The sequence below is a fragment of the Scyliorhinus torazame genome, chromosome 1 (assembly GCF_047496885.1).
Source record: "Scyliorhinus torazame isolate Kashiwa2021f chromosome 1, sScyTor2.1, whole genome shotgun sequence".
NCBI classification, from domain to species: domain Eukaryota; kingdom Metazoa; phylum Chordata; class Chondrichthyes; order Carcharhiniformes; family Scyliorhinidae; genus Scyliorhinus; species Scyliorhinus torazame.
The window spans coordinates 383,254,589-383,275,186 of NC_092707.1; the positions used below are offsets into that span (position 1 = coordinate 383,254,589).

Sequence of the window (20,598 nt, forward strand, 5' to 3'; positions counted from 1 at the left end):
CTGTACTCTCATTCTCCCTTACCCTAAAACTACAATCCAGGTTCCCATGCCCCTGCTGCATTTAAACCCCCCCCAAAGAGCACTAACAAATCTCCCCCCCAGGATATTTGTGCCCCTCAGGTTCAGATGTAGACCATCCTGTCTGTAGAGGTCCCACTTTCCCCAGAAAGAGCCCCAGTTATCCAGAAATCTGAATCCCTCCCGCCTGCACCATCCATCCCTGTAGGCACGTGTTTAATTGCTCTCTCTCTCTATTCCTCATCTCATTATCACGTGGCACGGGCAACAACCCAGAGATAACAACTCTATTTGTTCTAGTTCTTCCTTCTCTCTCTCCATAGATGCTGTCAGACCTGCTGAGATTGTCCAGTATGTTCTGTTTTTGGTTTCAGATTCCAGTATCCGCAGTAATTTGTTTTTATTTTATTAATTCTAGCCTTAGTTATGATTTAAAGAAAGGGCCCAGAACAGGCAGGTTTTTCCCCCCCTCCAAGGTTTCTGATACTTAGCAACCCACCTTAAGGGGGATTGAAAACTATGAACAGCAAGACTGGTGCCATCACTTTAGGCGATAAAGCACCGACTGCATTTTCCACAAGTTAATTAATGGACAGGCTAGATTAAGGGGTCGGTTAAAAATGAACGATCCCCGCTGCTTTGTATCCAATTCCTAAAGCTTTCAAGTGCAAACTTGAGGGTTTAACAAAGTAGCGATAGGAATAGAAAATGCACGGAAACAAATGTTAAAGGGGGAGGCGGAAGAGGAGTACGATGTTATGAAAACATCAATTAATAGATCACATTCTGCAGGTGTTTCTGGAGAATGTACGATGTGGTTGCTTGATCATGGGGCCAGCAATCCAAAAAAATTGCGAGGCAATAAATATGTTGACACGTGGGACTGCCAGCAAGTCGGAATTCTTAGAATTTTCACCTCATTTTAGCCAGTCGGATAAATAATTAGCAAATAGACGGCTGACAGGCCGTGGGCGGCGATGCAGGCGCGCACAGATACGGCCGCAGCCTGCAGTCACAAAATGCACTTGTTTTTAAATGAGTATTTTGACACCGTCTAGCCCCAACGAAGGGCAAAGGACGCAAAAGACCTGCAATTAGTCAAAACAAACTTGCAAGTTCTGACACCAACTGGCAAAAAGTAACCCCCTCCCCCCGACGCAAGAATATAACTAGACAATGGCAGACAAATCCTGTCACCCACCTTGGCCAAAACGAGCCGCTGTATAGCGAAGGTGCTCAAATAGGTCGACGCCAAATAGAGGAACATCACCGGCTCCACGGTGATAATGGCCCGGAGATTCATTCGGGTTAAAGCTTTTAGTTGGGGACCAGAGCTTCAAACTTATGGAGAACTGAACGAAATGTTTTCAGGACCAAACTGGTCATGGGATCACATGATAATGGGAGGTGGAAGAGGTCGCATACGCTGAGGGGTCAGTCTGTCAATCAGTCAGTCCTGCAGCGCGCGCGGACAGGTGAGCACACACACCTGGAGCGTTCCCCCCCCCCCAACAAAACCACACACACACCCAGGTTGTCCCTCCTTCAGCCCCGTGCTGCGAGAAGGACCACCCGCGGTGTTTTTATTCAAATCTATAACTTTTGTTTTTGGGTGGGGTGGAGGGGTAGTAGGGAGTGTCATGATATTCATATTAACATATCATGGTGCAATCACACACACACACTGATGGACAGGTCGACGGACCAATCAACACACACTCAACATCACAGCCAATCGCCAGTGAGAGCACACGCACTATCAAACAGGGAACACCACAGTTCCCGCTCATTCCATCAGGAGATAGCTCACAGCGTGCCATTCAGACATACACCATGTGCTGAGTGCCTCTCTAAGATAGTGCTAGGTCCACAGGTTAACTGATGAAGTACGAACCACAGCCAGAAGTTAACAGTTATTATACAGAATAATAAAACAGAGTTGTACCATCTACAACCCTGTTGGTTCGTTTGTATATCGGAACACCCAACACGACATGATACCAGGATTGGAAACTCGCCAGCAATTGTGACACCTACCTGCACATCTTCAGAGATCTGTCATCCTGCGCCATGGACACCATCAGTCTGCCGCAGCCGCTCCAAATCGCTGGAAATCTGGGCGTCAACTGGAAGCTGTTTAAACAGCGCTTCCAATTCTTCTTAGAAGCCACAGACAGGGAGAATGCATCGGACACCAGGAAGATCGCCCTCCTCCTCTCCACGGCAGGGCAACACACCATCCACATCTACAACTCCCTGGCATTCGCGGAAGGTGAGGACAAGACGAAGTACAAGACGGTTCTTCTAAAACTTTAGCAACACTTCAGCGTCAAAGTGAATGAGAGCTTCGAGAGGTACCTCTTCCAGCAGCGCCTGCAGGGTAAGGATGAGCCTTTTCAATCCTTTTTGACACACCTCCGTATCCTCACGCAGTCCTGCGGCTATGAGGCCACCTCCGATTCCATGATTCGGGACCAGATTGTTTTTGAGGTCACCTCGGACATCCTACGCCAGCAGCTCCTCAAAATAAAGAGCCTCACCCTAGCCACCGCCATCGAAACCTGCGTCCTCCACAAAAACGCGACCAGCCGGTACTCCCAATTCCAGGCGGCCGAATCGGCATGGCAGGGGTCCTACGAGGCCGAGCGGGTCCAGTCGATCAAGTTGCTCACGGCCCAGACGAGGGCGGCCATTTTGCACGCTTTCCGAGGCCTCCCGCGCTTGTACGAGCCAAAAGAGGGGACGTTGGCGCAGAGGGACGTGGCGCGCTCTACGCAGGACCGAACTGTGCATGCGTGGTGGCGCAATGAACGCCATGACATCATGACGTGCGGCAACTGTGGATCCGCACACTTAAAGTGGCAATGTCCAGCCAAAAGTCGACAATGCCTGCGCTGTGGCAAGATGGGCCACTACACTGCCTGCTGTCGAGCAGCTCAACCTGCCAATGCTCCGCAATTCCGCCAGCCTCGCAGGGATCTGCGGGCCATTCAGCCTCCATACACTGAGTCATACCCTGACGACGTACAGACCGGTGATACCGATGACCGGGAAGCCTTCCGCGTTGCGGTAATAGACAGAAATCGGATGTCCCCAAGTAGGACCCACCAGCCGATGCCAGTGCACAGCGTTAATCTGGGTGATGAATGGTGTGCTACCCTAACGGTCAACCCAAATTCATCGCCCACCTAGGCTGGACTTATGAACCTGTTTGCACATTGGACTCACTGAATTGTTGTGCAACAATGTTAACGTGTTTCTCTTTTTGTCATTTCAGGAGTTCTCTTTCGATATTTGATGATTGCACTTGTTTTGTTTGTGGTACAACCTCATTGCTATGTTGCACCTGACACCTTCCTATGTATATAGCTTAGCCTCATGTACATGTTCTAAATATTGCACACACGTACTCAGCCGCACTCAGTACACACCAATATTTATTACCATGTAGGCACATATTCTTGTGAAAAGGGGGGATGTCATGATATTCATATTAACATATCATGGTGCAATCACACACACACACTGATGGACAGGTCGACGGACCAATCAACACACATGTAACATCACAGCCAATCACCATTGAGAGCACACGCACTATAAAACAGGGAACACCACAGTTCCCGCTCATTCCACCAGGAGATAGCTCAGAACACAGAGCTCACAGCGTGCCACTCAGACATACACCATGTGCTGAGTGCCTCTCTAAGATAGTACTAGGGCTCGGTCCACAGGTTAACTGTTGAAGTACGAACCACAGCCAGAAGTTAACAGTTGTTATTATACAGAATAATAAAACAGAGTTGTACCATCTACAACCGTGTTGGTTCGTTTGTATATCGGAACACCCAACATGACAGGGAGCACTTCGGATGACGGTACTTCACAAGACACATGCCCTTACATCCAGGAAGGATGTTGCTGAGCTTATTGTGAATTGTATTATTTGGTTAAGTCACGCGTGAAATATCTTTTTCGTTCCTATGTCCTGGAGGCCCAGTTCAAGAGTTCAGAGAGTTGTGTGTGGTTCCCCATCTGTGCGCACACGCTTGTCGTTGCGTAGGGGTGACAATTGTCAGTCATCGCGGTCACCGAGGCCTTCAGCCTTGACACATGAAACTCTCGGTCACCGAGGCCTTCAGCCTTGACACATGAAACTCTCGGTCACCGAGGCCTTCAGCCTTGACACATGAAACTCTCGGTCACCGAGGCCTTCAGCCTTGACACATGAAACTCTCGGTCACCGAGGCCTTCAGCCTTGACCTATGAAACTCTCTCCAAAAGGCAAACTGTGTGCGTGTGAATAGGTTTGTGATCTGACTTAACTCCTGGGAACACCCTCCCTCCCATTCCCCTTGATATTACAGCAGTCATTCTAGACGCCTGCATTATAAATCAACAGCCAGTTTAGTTGCAGTGATGGGAAAGCTTCCAGGACAAATGTAATAGTCACGTGAACCATTGTGTAGTGTGATTAAAGAAAGCCCAAATGGGTTTCTTAAGGGGTGAATCACAGAATCTCTGCAGTGCAGAAGGAGACCATTCAGCCCATTGAGCCTGCACTAGCCCCCTAAAAGAGTACTCCATCCAATAAATAAATAATCTTTATTGTCACAAGTAGGCTTACATTAACACTGCAATGAAGTTATTGTGAAAAGCTCCTAGTCACCACACTCCGGCACCTGTTCGGGTACACAGAGGGAGAATTCAGAATTTTCAGCTGGTACGGGAATTGAACCAGCTGTCTAGCCCACTGAGCTAAACCAAGCCCACTTCCCCACCCTATTCCTATAATCCCTTTTAACCTAACTGTAGACACTTAAAGAACAATTTATCATGGACAATCCACCTAACCTGCACTCTTTGGACTGTGGGAGGAAACCGGAGCACCCGGAGAAAGTGCAAACTCAACACAGATGCTCCACACAGTCACCCAATTCCAGAATTGAACCCGGGTCCCTGGAGCTGTGAGGCAGCAATGGTAACCACTGTGCCACAATGCTGCCCACATGTTTAACTCCACATGCTGGAGTTTATTTTAAGAGGTAACAGAGAGGGCCAACAAGGACAATGCCGTTCGTGTGATGTAGGTGGACTTCCAAAAGACATTTGATACGACTGCTGCACATCAGGCTTGAGAACAAATTAAATTGGTTCAGTGACGGGAGAAGTCATGGTTAATGGATGTTTTTCGAGCTGAAGGGAGGTTTGTAATGGAATTCCCCAGGGTGCCGTTTTGGGGCCCTTGCTTTTCCTGATGTACATTAATGACCAAGACCTTGGTGTACAGGGCACAATTTTAAAGTTTGCGGATGATATGGAACTTGGAAGTACAGTGAGCTGAGAGGAGGATCGTGTAGAACTTCCAAAGGACAGAGAGCTTTGTCCTTTGTCAAATGTGGAGCTGACAAAAAAATCAAAGCAGAGAAACTGTTACCACTTGAGAAAGGATCAAGAACGAGAGAAGCAAAAGCAACATGAAAGTCTTTTACATGCAGCAAGTGGTTAAGTTCTGGAATGCACTGCCTGAGAGTGTGGTAGAGGCACAGGTTCAATCAAAGCGTTCAAAAAGGAATTATCTGAAAAACGAAGAATGTGCAGGGTGCAAGGAGAAGGTGGGAGAATGGCACTAAGGGAATTACGCATGCAGAGAGCCAGTGCAGACATGATGGGCCGAATGGCCTGATTCTGCTCTGTAGCAATTCTGTGAACATGCGTTTGTGTATATACACCGATACATTAGACAAGTAATCAGAGCTTCTAATCAATTTTCAGAATAAAGGTGGGTTGCTTAAAAAATGAAAATGGGAAAGTACTCAAAATATTATGAGGGAGACAGGACAAATTTATTGAATCCTCTTTTGGTGGTCTCGCAATCTTATTATTTTGGATTTGTGCTACACATTCACCATGATTTGCACATAGCACACCAGCAGAGTTTACTTACCAATTGTTTTGAAAAGGGAGGAGAGCAAGCAATGTCCTCAAGATTAATCTTTTGATTCCTGGAGACTGCAATCAAGGAGGGTTACAACCTTAATTTGTACCATTGGTTCCAATTACGTTCTACTCCGCGTTGGACCAGATTTTTTAAATACAAATGACAGAATTGCATCAATGCCCACATAGTTTGCCAAATGACACTTCTGAGATAATGATACCATTCACTTGACAGTAAAACTTGATGACTGTAAATGAATTAGGCAATTATGTTGCAGACCACCCCTCAATGTTGACAGCAATCGTTTTTTCTGCCAAGATTTCAAAAGAACTACTTGAGCTTTTTTTTGATCTTCTGTCCAACTAATTGTTTCATTTCTCATCTTAAGTCATTTCTATTTCCCTCTGGCAGTTTGTTTCTCTTTCGCTCTTTTGAGTCTCAGTATGTCTATCATACTTCAATTATCTCTGGGTATCGTTCTCGCTTCTGCAAGTGTCTCTCTCTCTGTTTCTTGACACACTTCATGGGCAGAATTTAATCCAAACTGTTGCAGCAGGGACATGGTGGCCAGGCCCACTTCAACATGGGAGAGGTTGTACATCAGTCTCTCAGTGGGGGGAGAAACCTCCTATGATTAAGTTAGAGGTAGAATAGGTGTGTTAGGTGCTCAGGGAGCCCAGCAAACCACACCCATATGTTCTGGGCATGCCCAGCGCTGGAGGAATTTTGGAAGGGCATAGCGAGGACGGTGTCGAGGGTGGTAGGATCCAGGGTCAAACCGGGCGGGGGGCTCGCAATATTTGGGGTGGCAGAGGAGACAGGAGTGCAGGAGGCGAAAGAGGCCGGAATTCTGGCCTTTGCGACCCTGGTAGCCCGGCAAAGGATTCTCCTTCAGTGGAAAGATGCGAGGCCCCAAGCGTGGAATCCTGGATCAGTGATATGGCGGGGTTCATTCGCCTTGAGAGGGTCGGTACAAGGGTTCTTTAGGCGGTGGCAACCGTTCTTAGACTTCCTGGCAGAATGATAGACATTGGTCAATGGCAGCAGCAACTCGGGGGGGGGGGGGGGTTACTTTATTTTTGTTTTTGTTATTTACACTGAAGGGTCTGAGGGGGTGTATATACCTGTTGTGTTAAGTCGGGGTGTTAATATTAATTTATTATTTATGTACGGGGGGGGTTATGGGGGGTTGCTTTTCTAGATTGTGTTTTGTACTTAATCTTGTTGGGGGTTTTTTTCATTTTGTTATTGATATTTTATGAAAATTTTTAATAAAAATTAGTTTTTTAAAAAAGTTAGAGGTGGAATGGGCCAATGCGGGGAATTTGCCAGCTCACAGTGGAGTGTCGATTAGGCTCATTATTGGACCAATTAACAGCAATTACCCTTGAGCCCATTGCAATTTAATGGCGGTTTGGGGATTAAATGGGCAACACAGGCTTTCCCCTGCCTCCCACAGGCCTCCCATTTGTTTTCCAGCAGTCTTACTGGAGGGGATTCTCATTATCAGGCACTCTGTGCACAATCGAGGGACCCGACAACAGCTGCTGAAAAGCATCCTCCGCACTTCCCATCACCCCAGCTCTTCCTACACCACTGCCATCCTCCTAAGACCCATTCCCCATAATCCCCATCGCGCCCTCACCAGGGAAAGAGAGACAATCCCTGAAGCACGACTGGTAGCAGCCACCGCTCTCGGTGGCACTGCCAGCAATGGAGAGCTATTTTAGTGGATGGGATACATTACACCTGACAGTGGCAGAGAGGGTGCAGGTTGTAAAGATGAATATGCTGCCAAGGTTCTTGGTCATTTTTCAGACCTTCCCGATCTTCTACCGAAGGCCTTCTTCCGGAAATTGAAGACCATGATTTCGGAGATTATATTGGCAGGGAAAGTGCTGAAGGTAAATAGGGCCCTGCTGGAGAGGCAGAGGTGGAAAGCGGCGTTGGCACTCTCGAACCTGCTGCACTACTATTGGATAGCGAATGTGGAGAAGGTGAGGCGATTTTGTTGGGGTGGGGGGGGGGTGGGGGGAGTGGGTCAAGGTGGAGGAGGAATCCTGTAGGGGATCTACCCGAGGGCTCTGGTGACAGCTCCACTGCCAATAGCTCCGGGAATGTATATGGGGAGCCTGGTGGTACAGTTAACAGTCAGGGTATGGACTCAGCTACGGAGACACTTAAAGTTGGAGGGGATGTTGGTGTTGACACCACTGTGGGAACCCCAGGTTTAAGCTGGGGGCGATGGATGGGATGTATGGGAAGTGGAGGGAGGCGGGGCTGTAGAGGGTGAGGGACTTGTACTTGGAAGAGACGTTTGCAGGTCTGGATGAGTTGCAGGAGAGGTTTGAGTTGCTGAGGGGGAGTAAATTTAGATATGTGCAGGTGAGGGACTTTGCATGAAAGGAGTGGAGGAAATTTCCCAGGCTGCTGGGGTACACCCTATTGGAGCAACTGCTTCTGCCTGATGAGGGTAAGATTGGGGACATTTATGGATGGTGGGGGAGGTGCAAGTGGTGAGGATCAAGAACAAATGGGAGGAGAAGTTGGAGGGGGAAATAGGCTGGGGACTGTGGTGCGAGATGATGCGTACGGTTAATTCAACCTCCTCCTGCGCGAGGATGAGCTTGATTCAGTTCAAGGTGGTGCACAGGGTACATATGACCCGGGTGAGGAGGAGTGGGTTCTTCCAAGGGGTGGCCGATGAGAGCAATTAAATGTGGGCGGGGCTGGTGAATCACGCACGCATGTTCTGGGGTTGCGAGAAGCTGGAGAGGTACTGGGAAGCGGTGTTTGGGACGTTATCTAAAATTGTGGGGGTGGAGGTCGGGCCGGATCCAACGGTGATGATCTTTGGGGGAACATAAATGCTGGAGCTGCTGGAGGGGAAGGAGGCTGATGTCGTGGCCTTCGCCTCTCATTGGCCGGCGAAGGATCTTCCTGAATTGGAGGTCAGTTATTTGGCAGGGGTGGCGGCCTGTCGAAGGGTCCCATACAAATTTCTCCAGTTGGAAAAGATCAAATTTGAGTTGAGGGGGTTGGCGGAGGCCTTCGAGACATGGTGGAATTGTTCATGACCATGTTTGAGGAACCTTTCATCGCAAGGGGTGAGAAAGAGAGGGGTCAGGGTTTGTCGTTTGTAAGTCACTAGCATCTTCCTGGGATGCTTGTAAGACTCTGGAGCAAAGGACCATCCAGTTTTATCACACGATTTGTATAGTTAGCACCGTTTGACTGAAATACTCAGTAATTCCTCCCCCTTCCGATGCTCTGTCTGGAAATAACGAAGAGGAGTCCGTGCTGAATGAAGGTCAGATTTCTGGGTGAGTGGGCATGAGGAATCCTTTGTCACAGTATAGTATTTTGGAGGGGGACAGAATGGCAAGCTATATAGTGCAAAGTCTGTATTGTGAATGGGCCATTCCTTCCAGTACTTGTAACTAACGGTGAAGTGCCAATTAAGTGCACAACAATTAGCAACACATTCCACAACATTGCAGTGTCCTTGGCAGAAATGGAAATCCCAAATCAATTACCCTTCAATCAGTAAAATAAAAGCAAAATACTGCGGATGCTGGAAAACTGAAATAAAAACAGGAAATGCTAGGGAAACGTAGCAGGTCGGGTATCATCTGTGGAGAGAGAACCAGAGTTAAATGTTTCGAGTTCGTATAATTCCTCTTCTTCTCCAGCTCTGGTTTTCAAGAATGGCTCCAGGGATGAGAAATTTCAATTATGAGGACAGATTGGAGAAGTGGGACTGTTCCTGTAGAAAAGAAGGCTAAGAGGAGATTTGGTGGAGATGTTCAAAATTATGATGGGCTGGACAGCACAGATAGGGAGAAACTATTCCCCCCTCGTAAAAGGATCAAGAACGAGAGGGCACAGATTTAAAATTATTCACTAAAGAAGCAAATGTCACGTAAGAAAAAAAGTTTTCATGCCACGAGTGGTTGGGGTCTGGAATATACTGCCTGGAAGCGTGGTGTAGGCAGGTTCCTTCGAGGCATTCAAACAGGCTTTAGGTGATTATTTGAATGGAAACAAAGTGCAGGGGTACAGGGAAAAGGCAGGGGGCTGACACTAAGTGGTGATGCCCGTTTGGACAGGCTGGGCAGACATGATGGGCCAAATGGCCTCCTTGTGCGCAGTAACAGTTCTGTGGTTCTGTGGAAGAGACTTCATGTTTAACCAGCCATATGCCAGGCAATGTATTGGTAGGTTCAGCAGAAGAAAGATCTGGATGCTGTTCAGTCGCAAGAAATACAACTCGCCCCAAAACGTCATCTAGCTCAACAGTAGATTGGAATGGCAAACCAACCCCTAGGACCTCATCCTCCAACAGCATGGTAGCATTGTGGATAGCACAATTACTTCACAGCTCCAGGGTCCCAGGTTCGATTCCGGCTTGGGTCACTGTCTGTGCGTAGTCTGCACACCCTCCCCGTGTGTGCGTGGGTTTCCTCCGGGTGCTCCAGTTTCCTCCCACAGTCCAAAGATGTGCAGGTTAGGTGGATTGGTCATGATAAATTGCCCTTAGTGTCCAAAATTGCCCTTAGTGTTGGGTGGGGTTACTGGGTTATGGGGATAGGGTTATGTTGACCTTGGGTAGGGTGCTCTTTCCAAGAGCCGGTGCAGACTCGATGGGCCGAATGGCCTCCTTCTGCACTGTAAATTCTATGAAAAGAAAACAGATCACTCAGTGCTGCAACATCCTCATTGCCTTCTTCAGGAAGGAGCCAACTCAGGTTGGCCTTCGTGCAGGTGGCCGTTGTCTGCTGCCGTCTCTTCTGGTTTAGCACAGGGCTAAATCGCTGACTTTTAAAGCAGACCAAGGCAGGCCAGCAGCACGGTTCAATTCCCGTACCAGCCTCCCCGAACAGGTGCGGGAATGTGGCGACTAGGGGCTTTTCACAGTAACTTCATTTGAAGCCTACTTGTCACAATAAGCGATTTTCATTTTCATTTCATTCTACATCTGCCACTTCTGGCCTTGCTTCATAAAGAACCTCAATGTCCACCTGGGGTCTAATGGGTGGTGACTCTGTGATGGAAAGGAAATCACTACTGATTGAATAAACCTCCATGAAGTTCCACCGGCTCTATTTAACATTTTGAAGATGGTCCCATGAAAGGCATCAAGTTGTTCAAATGTTAGTCATCCATTTTTTCCCCAGAATTCTAAGTAGTATGCCAACCTCTCCACTCAACAAGGACGTGTATTGATTGTGAAACAACAATCTGTTGTTCCTTGTTGCAAAGTGGTGCATTTATCGGAAGACTTGTACCATCTGAATCTTAGTAATTTGATATGTGATGGTGAGCACTATGCCATTGCGATAGGATTTGAGTATAAGAATCTAAATGTTTTACTGCAATTATGCAGGGCATTGGTGAGGCCACACCTGGAGTATTGGGTGCAGTTTTGGAGTCCTTATCTGAGGAAGGATGTTCTTGCTGTGGAGGGAGTGCAGCGAAGGTTTACCAGGCTGATTCCTGGGATGGCGGGACTGTCATATGAGGAGACATTAAGTCAGGTAGGATTATATTCATTGGAGTTTAGAAGAGTGAGAGGGGATCTCATAGAAACGGATAGAATTTCAGCAGGATTAGACAAGGTAGATTCAGAAAGAATGTTCCCGATGGTAGGGGAGTCCAGAACTAGGAGTCATAGTTTGAGGTTAAGGGGTAAACCTTTTTGGACTGAGGTGAGGAGAAATGTCTTCACCCAGAGAGTGGTGAATCTGTGGAATTCCCTACCACAGAAAGTGGTTGAGGCCAAAACGTCGTGTAATTTCAAAAATGAATTAGATATAGCTTTTGGGATTAAAGCAATCAAGGGATAATAATTATAACTAATTTTTTAATATGGGTGGCACAGTAGCACAGTGGTTAGCACTGTTGCTAACATACACTGAGATTCAGGCTACTAGACTAGAAGGGCTTGAGGTTCATAAGGAGGAGGTGTTAGCAATTCTGGAAAGTGTGAAAATAGATAAGTCCCCTGGGCCGGATGGGATTTATCCTAGAATTCTCTGGGAAGCTAGGGAGGAAATTGCTGAGCCTTTAGCTTTGATCTTTAAGTCATCTTGTCTACAGGAATAGTGCCAGAAGACTGGAGGATAGCAAATGTTGTCCCCTTGTTCAAGAAGTGGAGTAGACTCTGTATGCGGACGATTTGTTGTTGTATGTGGTGGACCCGGCGGAGGGGATGCCAGAGATAATGCGGATACTTGGGGAGTTTGGAGAATTTTCAGGATATAAACGGAACATGGGGAAAAGTGAGTTGTTTGTGGTGCATCCAGGGGAGCAGAGCAGAGAAATAGAGGACTTACCGCTGAGGAAGGTAACAAGGGACTTTCGCTACTTGGGGATCCAGATAGCCAAGAATTGGGGTACATTGCATAGGTTAAATTTAACGCGGTTGGTGGAACAGATGGAGGAAGACTTCAAGAGATGGGACATGGTATCCCTGTCACTGGCAGGGAGAGTGCAGGCGGTTAAAATGGTGGTCCTCCCGAGATTCCTTTTTGTGTTTCAGTGCCTCCCGGTGGTGATCACGAAGGCTTTTTTCAAAAGGATTGAGAAGAGTATCATGAGTTTAGTGTGGGCCGGGAAGACCCCGAGAGTGAGGAAGGGATTTTTGCAGCGTAGTAGGGATGGGGGGGTCTGGCACTACCGAGCCTAAGTGAGTACTACTGGGTCGCCAATATCTCAATGGTATGTAAGTGGATGGGAGAAGAGGAGGGAGCGGCGTGGAAGAGATTGGAGAGGGCGTCCTGCAGGGGGACTAGCCTACAAGCTATGGTGACGGTGCCGTTGCCGTTCTCACCGAAGAAATACACCACAAGCCCGGTGGTGGTGGCTACTCTGAAAATTTGGGGGCAGTGGAGACGGCATAGGGGAAAGACGGGAGCCTCGGTGTGGTCCCCGATAAGAAATAACCATAGGTTTGCTCCGGGGAGAATGGATGGGGGATTTGGAACATGGCAAAGAGCAGGAGTAACACAATTGAGAGATCTGTTTGTAGATGGGACGTTTGCAAGTCTGGGAGCGCTGACCGAAAAATATGGGTTGCCCCAAGGGAATGCATTCCAGTATATGCAACTGAGGGCTTTTGCGAGGCAACAGGTGAGGGAATTCCCACAGCTCCCGATGCAGGAGGTGCAGGACAGAGTGATCTCAAAGACATGGGTGGGGGACGGTAAGGTATCAGACATATATAGGGAAATGAGGGACGAGGGGGAGATTATGGTAGATGAGCTGAAAGGGAAATGGGAAGAAGAGCTGGGGGAGGAGATTGAGGAGGGGCTGGGGGCTGATGCCCTAAGTAGGGTAAACTCATCGTCCTCGTGTGCCAGGCTAAGCCTGATACAATTTAAGGTGTTACACAGGGCGCATATGACTGGAGCACGGCTCAGTAAATTTTTTGGAGTAGAGGATAGGTGTGCGAGATGCTCGAGAAGCCCAGCGAATCACACCCACATGTTCTGGTCATGTCCGGCACTACAGGGGTTTTGGGTGGGGGTGACAAAGGTGCTTTCGAAGGTGGTGGGGGCCCAGGTCGAACCAAGCTGGGGGTTGGCTATATTCGGGGTTGCAGAAGAGCCGGGAGTGCAGGAGGCGAAAGAGGCTGATGTTTTGGCCTTTGCGTCCCTAGTAGCCCGGCGCAGGATACTGTTGATGTGGAAGGAAGCCAAGCCCCTGGGTGTGGAGACCTGGATAAATGACATGGCAGGGTTTATAAAGCTGGAACGGATTAAGTTCGTCCTAAGGGGATCGGCTCAAGGGTTCACCAGGCGGTGGCAACCGTTCGTCGAATACCTCACAGAAAGATAGAGGGAATGGAAAAGAAGAAGACAGCAGCAGCAACCCAGGGGGTGGGGGGGTGGGGGGGGGCGGTGGGGAGGGGGGGGAGGAACCAGAAGGACTCTCAGGGATGTTAGTGTATAAGTATAATATGTATAGGTTGTTGTTATAGGTAATTGTATACTGGACGGCTGAATTGTATTTTTGGAGAGTATTTATTTGGGACAAGGCAGTTGCCATTTAGTTTTGTTTTTTAATTTTGATGCTGTTTATATATTATTTATTTCTTGTTTAAAAAACTGGCCATTGTTATTTATATTGTTATATTACTGTGTAAAAGATACACAATGTACTGTTATGGTTGGCCAAAAATTTTGAATAAAATATATTTTTTGAAAAAAGAAGTGGAGTAGAGATAACCCACCACGGTAACTATAGACCAGTGAGCCTTACTTCTGTTGTGGGCAAAATCTTGGAAAGGTTTATAAGAGATAGGATGTATAATCATCTGGAAAGGAATAATTTGATTAGAGATAGTCAACACGGTTTTCTGAAGGGTAGGTCGTGCCTCACAAACCTTATTGAGTTCTTTGAGAAGGTGACCAAACAGGTGGATGAGGGTAAAGCAGTTGATGTGGTGTATATGGATTTCAGTAAAGCATTTGATAAGGTTCCCCACGGTAGGCTACTGCAGAAAATACGGAGGCATGGGATTCAGGGTGATTTAGCAGTTTGGATCAGAAATTGGCTAGCTGGAAGAAGACAAAGGGTGGTGGTTGATGGGAAATGTTCAGACTGGAGTCCAGTTACTAGTGGTGTACCACAAGGATCTGTTTTGGGGCCACTGCTGTTTGTCATTTTTATAAATGACCTGGAGGAGGGCGTAGAAGGATGAGTGAGTAAATTTGCAGATGACACTAAAGTCGGTGGAGTTGTGGACAGTGCAGAAGGATGTTACAAGTTACAGAGGGACATAAATAAGCTGCAGAGCTGGGCTGAGAGGTGGCAAATGGAGTTTAATGCAGAAAAGTGTGAGGTGATTCATTTTGGAAGGAATAACAGGAAGACAGAGTACTGGGCTAATGGTAAGATTCTTGGCAGTGCGGATGAGCAGAGAGATCTTGGTGTCCATGTACATAGATCCCTGAAAGTTGCCACCCAGATTGAGAGGATTTTTAAGAAGGCATATGGTGGGTTAGCTTTTATTGGTAGAGGGATTGAGTTTCGGAGCCATGAGGTCATGTTGCAGCTGCACAAAACTCTGGTGCGGCCGCATTTGGAGTATTGCGTGCAATTCTGGTCGCTGCATTATAGGAAGGATGTGGAAGCATTGGAAAGGGTGCAGAGGAGATTTACCAGAATGTTGCCTGGTATGGAGGGAAGATCTTATGAGGATAGGCTGAGGGACTTGAGGCTGTTTTCGTTAGAGAGAAGAAGGTTAAGAGGTGACTTAATTGAGGCATACAAGATGATCAGAGGTTTGGATAGGGTGGACAGTGAGAGCCTTTTTCCTCGGATGGTGATGTCTAGCACGAGGGGACATACCTTTAAATTGAGGGGAGATAGATATAAGACGGATGTCAGAGGTTGGTTCTTTACTCAGAGAGTAGTAAGGGCGTGGAATGCCCTGCCTGCAACAGTAGTGGACTCGCCAACACTAAGGGCATTCAAATGGTCATTGGATAGACATATGGACGATAAGGGAATAGTGCAGATGGGCTTTAGAGTGGTTTCACAGGTCGGCACAACATTGAGGGCCGAAGGGCCTGTACTGCGCTGTAATGTTCTATGTTTCTTCACAGCGCCAGAGTCCCAGGTTCGATTCCCCGCTTAGGTCACTGTCTGTGCGGAGTTTGCACGTTCTCCCCGTGCCTGCGTGGGTCTCCTCCAGAGTGCTCCGGTTTCCTCCCACAGTCGAAAGATGTACAAGTTTGGCGGATTGGCCACGCTAAATTGCCCTTGGTGTCCAAAAAAAGTTTAGGTGGGGTTAGTGGATTACGAGGATAAGATGGAGGTGTGGGCCTAGGTGGGTGCTCTTTCCAAGAGCCGGTGCAGACTCGATGGGCCAAATGGCCTCCTTCTGCACTGTAAATTTTATGTTTCTATGATTCTGGAAGTGAAACCTTAATTTGGTTCAATTGCAGAACAAGCTATGACTGGCTATGCCATTGACACCATAAGCACAAATCTGCAGGGTATCGCACTCCGCAGCAAACACAAACTATATGCTGCCAACTAGAATTTGCGTTTTCTGGAACAAGTTACTGTACATTAGATAGTTATTTAAGACTGAGAAAAATGGATTTTATAACAATCGATATGTACAACAGTAGATACTGAATGAATAGCTAGTTGGGAGGGAGGAACATAGAACATACAGTGCAGAAGGAGACCATTCGGCCCATCGAGTCTGCACCGACCCACTTAAGCCCTCACTTCCACAATATCCCCGTAACCCAATAACCCCTCCTCACCTTTTTGGTCACTAAGGGCAATTTATCATGGCCAATTCACCTAACCTGCACGTCTTTGGACTGTGGGAGGAAACCGGAGCACCCGGAGGAAACCCACGCAGACACAGGGCGAACGTGCAGACTCGGCACAGACAGTGACCAGCGGGGAATCGAACCTAGGACCCTGGCGCTGTGAAGCCACAGTGCTATCCACTTGTGCTACCGTGCTGCCCAAAAAGGAAAGGGAAGATATAAGTGCAGCCAAAAAGAACTAATGAAGTTTTTGATGAGAAGTCAGTGTCCTAGAAACAGACAATACACACAAGGACATATGATATGAGAACATCACAGAGCTAAGGGTGAATCAAGTCGTGGAGCAATTTGAAGGTGAGAATATGAATCATCAAAGACGAAAATAACTTTAATCAAGGTTTTCGGTGTCTTCCAGTACAGTTTCTTCTTCTCGTTTTCTTCCTCCTGTATCATCCCCATCCAGCTTTTGACTCTTGCTGGACAACAGTTTCAAGGTTACTAGAAGCTTACTGCCTTATCCAAGTGGCCATTCTTATTTTACTTTTCATTTGCAGAACGTGGACGTCATCATCAAAGCCGGTGTTTATTGCTTATCCCTTGTTACCCTTGTGGTGGTTATGCATTAGAGGTATTATGGTACCCTGTGATGCTGAGAGGCTATTGGTGGATAGACGCCAGGTCCCGATTGGATCAGCCACATACTGGCTCCACCCAGTAAGGCGGAGTATAAGAGCCCGGGTTCTCCCAGCAGCCGCATTCTGTAACTGTGCTGCTGGGGAACAAGTCTGCGTAATAAAACCATCGATTGACTCCTTCTCATCTCGTCTCGTGAGTGATTGATTGTGCTACAGCCCTCAAGAGATTAAGCCATCTTCTTGAACCTGCCACGCATGTGGTAAAGATACTTCCATGTGCAATTAGGTAGGAGCTTCTACCATTTTGACCCAACAGTGCTGAAGAAACAGTGATACGTGTTCAAGATGGTGTTTGGTTTGAGGGGAACCTGGAGGTGATGAAGTTCACATCTTCCTGCTGGACTTGTCCTTCTAGATGCTGGACGTCATGGGTTTGGGAGGCGCTACAAAAGAAGCCTTGGCTAGCCACTACAGTGCACATTGTAGAAGGTGCACACATTTATGAGTATTAGTGGATTATTTGGTCACAGCCGAGTTTAATCCCACTGTCTGCAGAATAATAATCAGGAATGGGCACTTGCGTTTTATTTTTTTGTCTTCTTTCCCAGCCAGAGGAAGCTGGGGCAAATTGTAGTTCAATTTGAAAGGTTGCATTTGGTGAGGTAAAAACATGATTACATTAATCAGTGCACTTGCTTGAGCTGCTTGTTGCTTTCAATGTTGTGAAATGTGTGTTTATCACTCCACACTAAATTGCATTTGGGCACCAGTTCTCGATTGACAGTGAATAATTCCATATTCTCATCCAATTTATGATATGATGGTTTGTGGATTGACTCTTGAGCTCAATTGAAAATCAGTTTGAAAACAAGCTCCCTCAGTTGTTCAGGTGATAAATAGATGGTTTGTTAGGGTTTTGAAACACACGGATCAAAGGGACTCCACATTCGATCACTTGAGCTGAGTTGAGTTATCCGATCAGTGCCTGGGCAGCAGCCACTGAGCTACAACTGTGGGGCGAAATTCTCCTACCCGCCCCGCCACATTTCTGCGCCGACCGGCCGGCGGGAGTCTCCGTAACACTGGCCGGTCAATGGGGTTTCCCATTGTGGGGCAGCCCCACGCCGTCGGGAAACCCCCGGGCGCCGGCAGAACGGAGACTCCCGCCGGCGGAGAATGACGCCCCACGTGGTCTGTGCCTCTGGGCTAGGGAAGGGATAAATGTTTCTATAAAAAACTCAGCCAAGGTTCCCTTTTCTGATTATTATTCAATGACCCCTATTGGGAAATGTGTGTTAAGGGGCTAATTTTCAATTGCAGCTCAGGTATTAAAAGCTGATACTCGTCGATCAGCTGCTCGTCGTACAGCTCTCCATTTAATCCAATGCATGGCTCCCACTAAAATTCAAAATTATCTCCTCCTGTGAATAATAACCTTGCTTTGCTGTGACGTTCTCCATCGTGAATTAGTCTATCATCACTCACTCTTTAGGCCATGTAAAAATTGATTTGTTGTATGAAGTACAATCAATTTAAAATACTAACCCGGCAGGTGATTAAGTTGGTCAATGGTTTCTGCCAAATGGGTGAACCACTTAAATTAGTTTATGGGCATTTCCATCCCATTTTTGGAATATAACAACTCTGTGCCCCAGTTCTGGTGAAAAATCATAGCCATGACTGGATACAACCTTGTTTACTGTTTGGCTCATTAGTGACCGTTTATGGATTGTCAGAAGCTGCAACAGCAGCGAGGTAGACCCGGCCAACATGTCTGTCTGTATAATAAAACGTAGACACAGCAGGTCTGGAGCCAGATTCAAGATCAGAATGTGAGTGAATCTGGGGATCCCTCCCCCTTCTTTCACCCTCCGCCTCTACTCCTAAGTAGGTTGCTTCCCTGTGTTGGATCCGGAGATAATTGTTTCTAGAAGAATGAGGTGGCCTTGACAAGGTGCATATAAAGTTTCACTTGACCTGTGGCCAACAATAAATCCTGTGTCCTGCAGATGATATGCAGCGCCAGTTAGAGGTGTGCCAGTATGACCACTTTTGGGTGTAAGATCCTTGATCATGTTTCACTATGCTGCTGCAATCTTCATCTTTATGTGTAATTATATCAGAACAGCAACTAATTGTTGTATAATTAGAGATTGCTGCCTTGTATTAATTCATAGTCACATTTTCTCATATTTATGAAGCTCCTGCTGTTATCATAAATTATTTCATAAACTCCAGAGCCCATAAACTTTCCCTCAATGCCAGTTTCCTAAGGACAGATTATGTTAACCATAATAGCACCTTCCAATAATTTTTTTATTTTAAATTTTAGAGTACCCAATTTTTTTTTTCCCCAATTAAGGGGCAATTTTAGCGTGGCCAATCCACCTCCCCTGCACATCTTTGGGTTGTGGGGGCGAAACCCACGCAAACACGGGGAGAATGTGCAAACTCCACACAGACAGTGACCTAGAGCCAGGATCGAACCTGAGACCTCAGCGCCGTGAGGCAGCAGTGCTTTCCACTGTGCCACCATGCTGCCATCTTCCAATAATTAGTGGGCATGAACAGAAAATGCATAGGTGATCGATCAATACTTAAATCCAATATTGATCCATCATTTGCACTCAGATTTTTCACATCTCCAGCAATTTGTTTTTCAACATTTGTAGGTTTTTCTTTTTTCTTTAATGGTCAATTGAAAATTTCAGAACTGAGATTGGTCGATTTTTTTTTTGTTAGGTGGGACTATTAAGGGTTACAGAACCAGGGCAGGTTCATGGGTTAAATACAGATCCTACATGATCCAACTGAGTGGTGGAACAGGCTCGAGCAACTCCTTCCATTGCTACGTTCCTGCAAATGCAGAAATATAATGTTGGAGCGTGTATCGTTCTGATGGCTGAAAGAGTCTACCTGTAGCATAGGGCGGTTGTTATCCAGGTAGTGGGAGTTGAGGCATAAACTAACACTGTTGTGTATTCATGATTGTTCCTAGTTGGAACAAGGTTACTTGAGTCCGATTATGTGACATATTGAAGACGTCTTCGACCATTTGCATAGGCAAACAGGCAAATCTATCTTGACAGCCGGTTGAGTAAACACCTTTCCAATAAAGCCCTTGTTTGTTTGTACCTTCGTGGAACCGCAGGATGCTTATTAAACATTAGGTAAAATACACAGCTTAATGAAGTTTTTTTTTAAAAACTGATGGAAAAATATTTATTGAGAATTGCGTTGGTGCAAAAACCATCAACCTTCAACAGTTTTGTTGGGATCATCTATCAAGTTCAATCTTGGAATGATATTTCTTTTAAACATACAAGTCTGGAACTGGACAGTCAGCTGCAGTCACATAATGCTGAATTTATATTAAAATCCTTTTAAAATAAACACGAGAAACATTCAACTAGCATTGCAAATTGCAATGCTAGTATTTCAGATCTTTATGTCCCCAAAGATTTTGCACAGAAGTTGGAGCAGCAATGATACTTTCTTCCCCGGCAGATGTTTTTTGCATTAAAATACAAAGTGTTTGTAGTTAATTACACAGGCAGAATGATAGGAAACGCAGCACACAAGTACATTAAGTAGTGAGTACAAGGTGCAGCGGGTTTTATTGTGGATGGTGTCATAAACCATGTGAGAAAAGTACTTTATAACCATTCCCTTGAATTCCCAAAATTAGATTATCTGCTTGGTAATCACT

General features: G+C 46.6%; 1 protein-coding gene across 2 annotated transcripts in view; it reads right to left on the bottom strand.

The window, feature by feature from the left end:
* LOC140427002 (lysosomal proton-coupled steroid conjugate and bile acid symporter SLC46A3) overlaps positions 1-1,408 on the bottom strand; it is a 135,270-nt gene extending 133,862 nt beyond the window's left edge. For both annotated transcript variants that reach the window (XM_072512374.1, XM_072512384.1), the window contains exon 1: positions 1,220-1,408. In XM_072512374.1, coding sequence (XP_072368475.1) covers positions 1,220-1,321 — 102 coding nt within the window. In that variant the 5' untranslated portion in view covers positions 1,322-1,408. The remainder of the gene's footprint in view (positions 1-1,219) is intronic.
* Between the last annotated feature and the right edge of the window lie 19,190 nt (positions 1,409-20,598).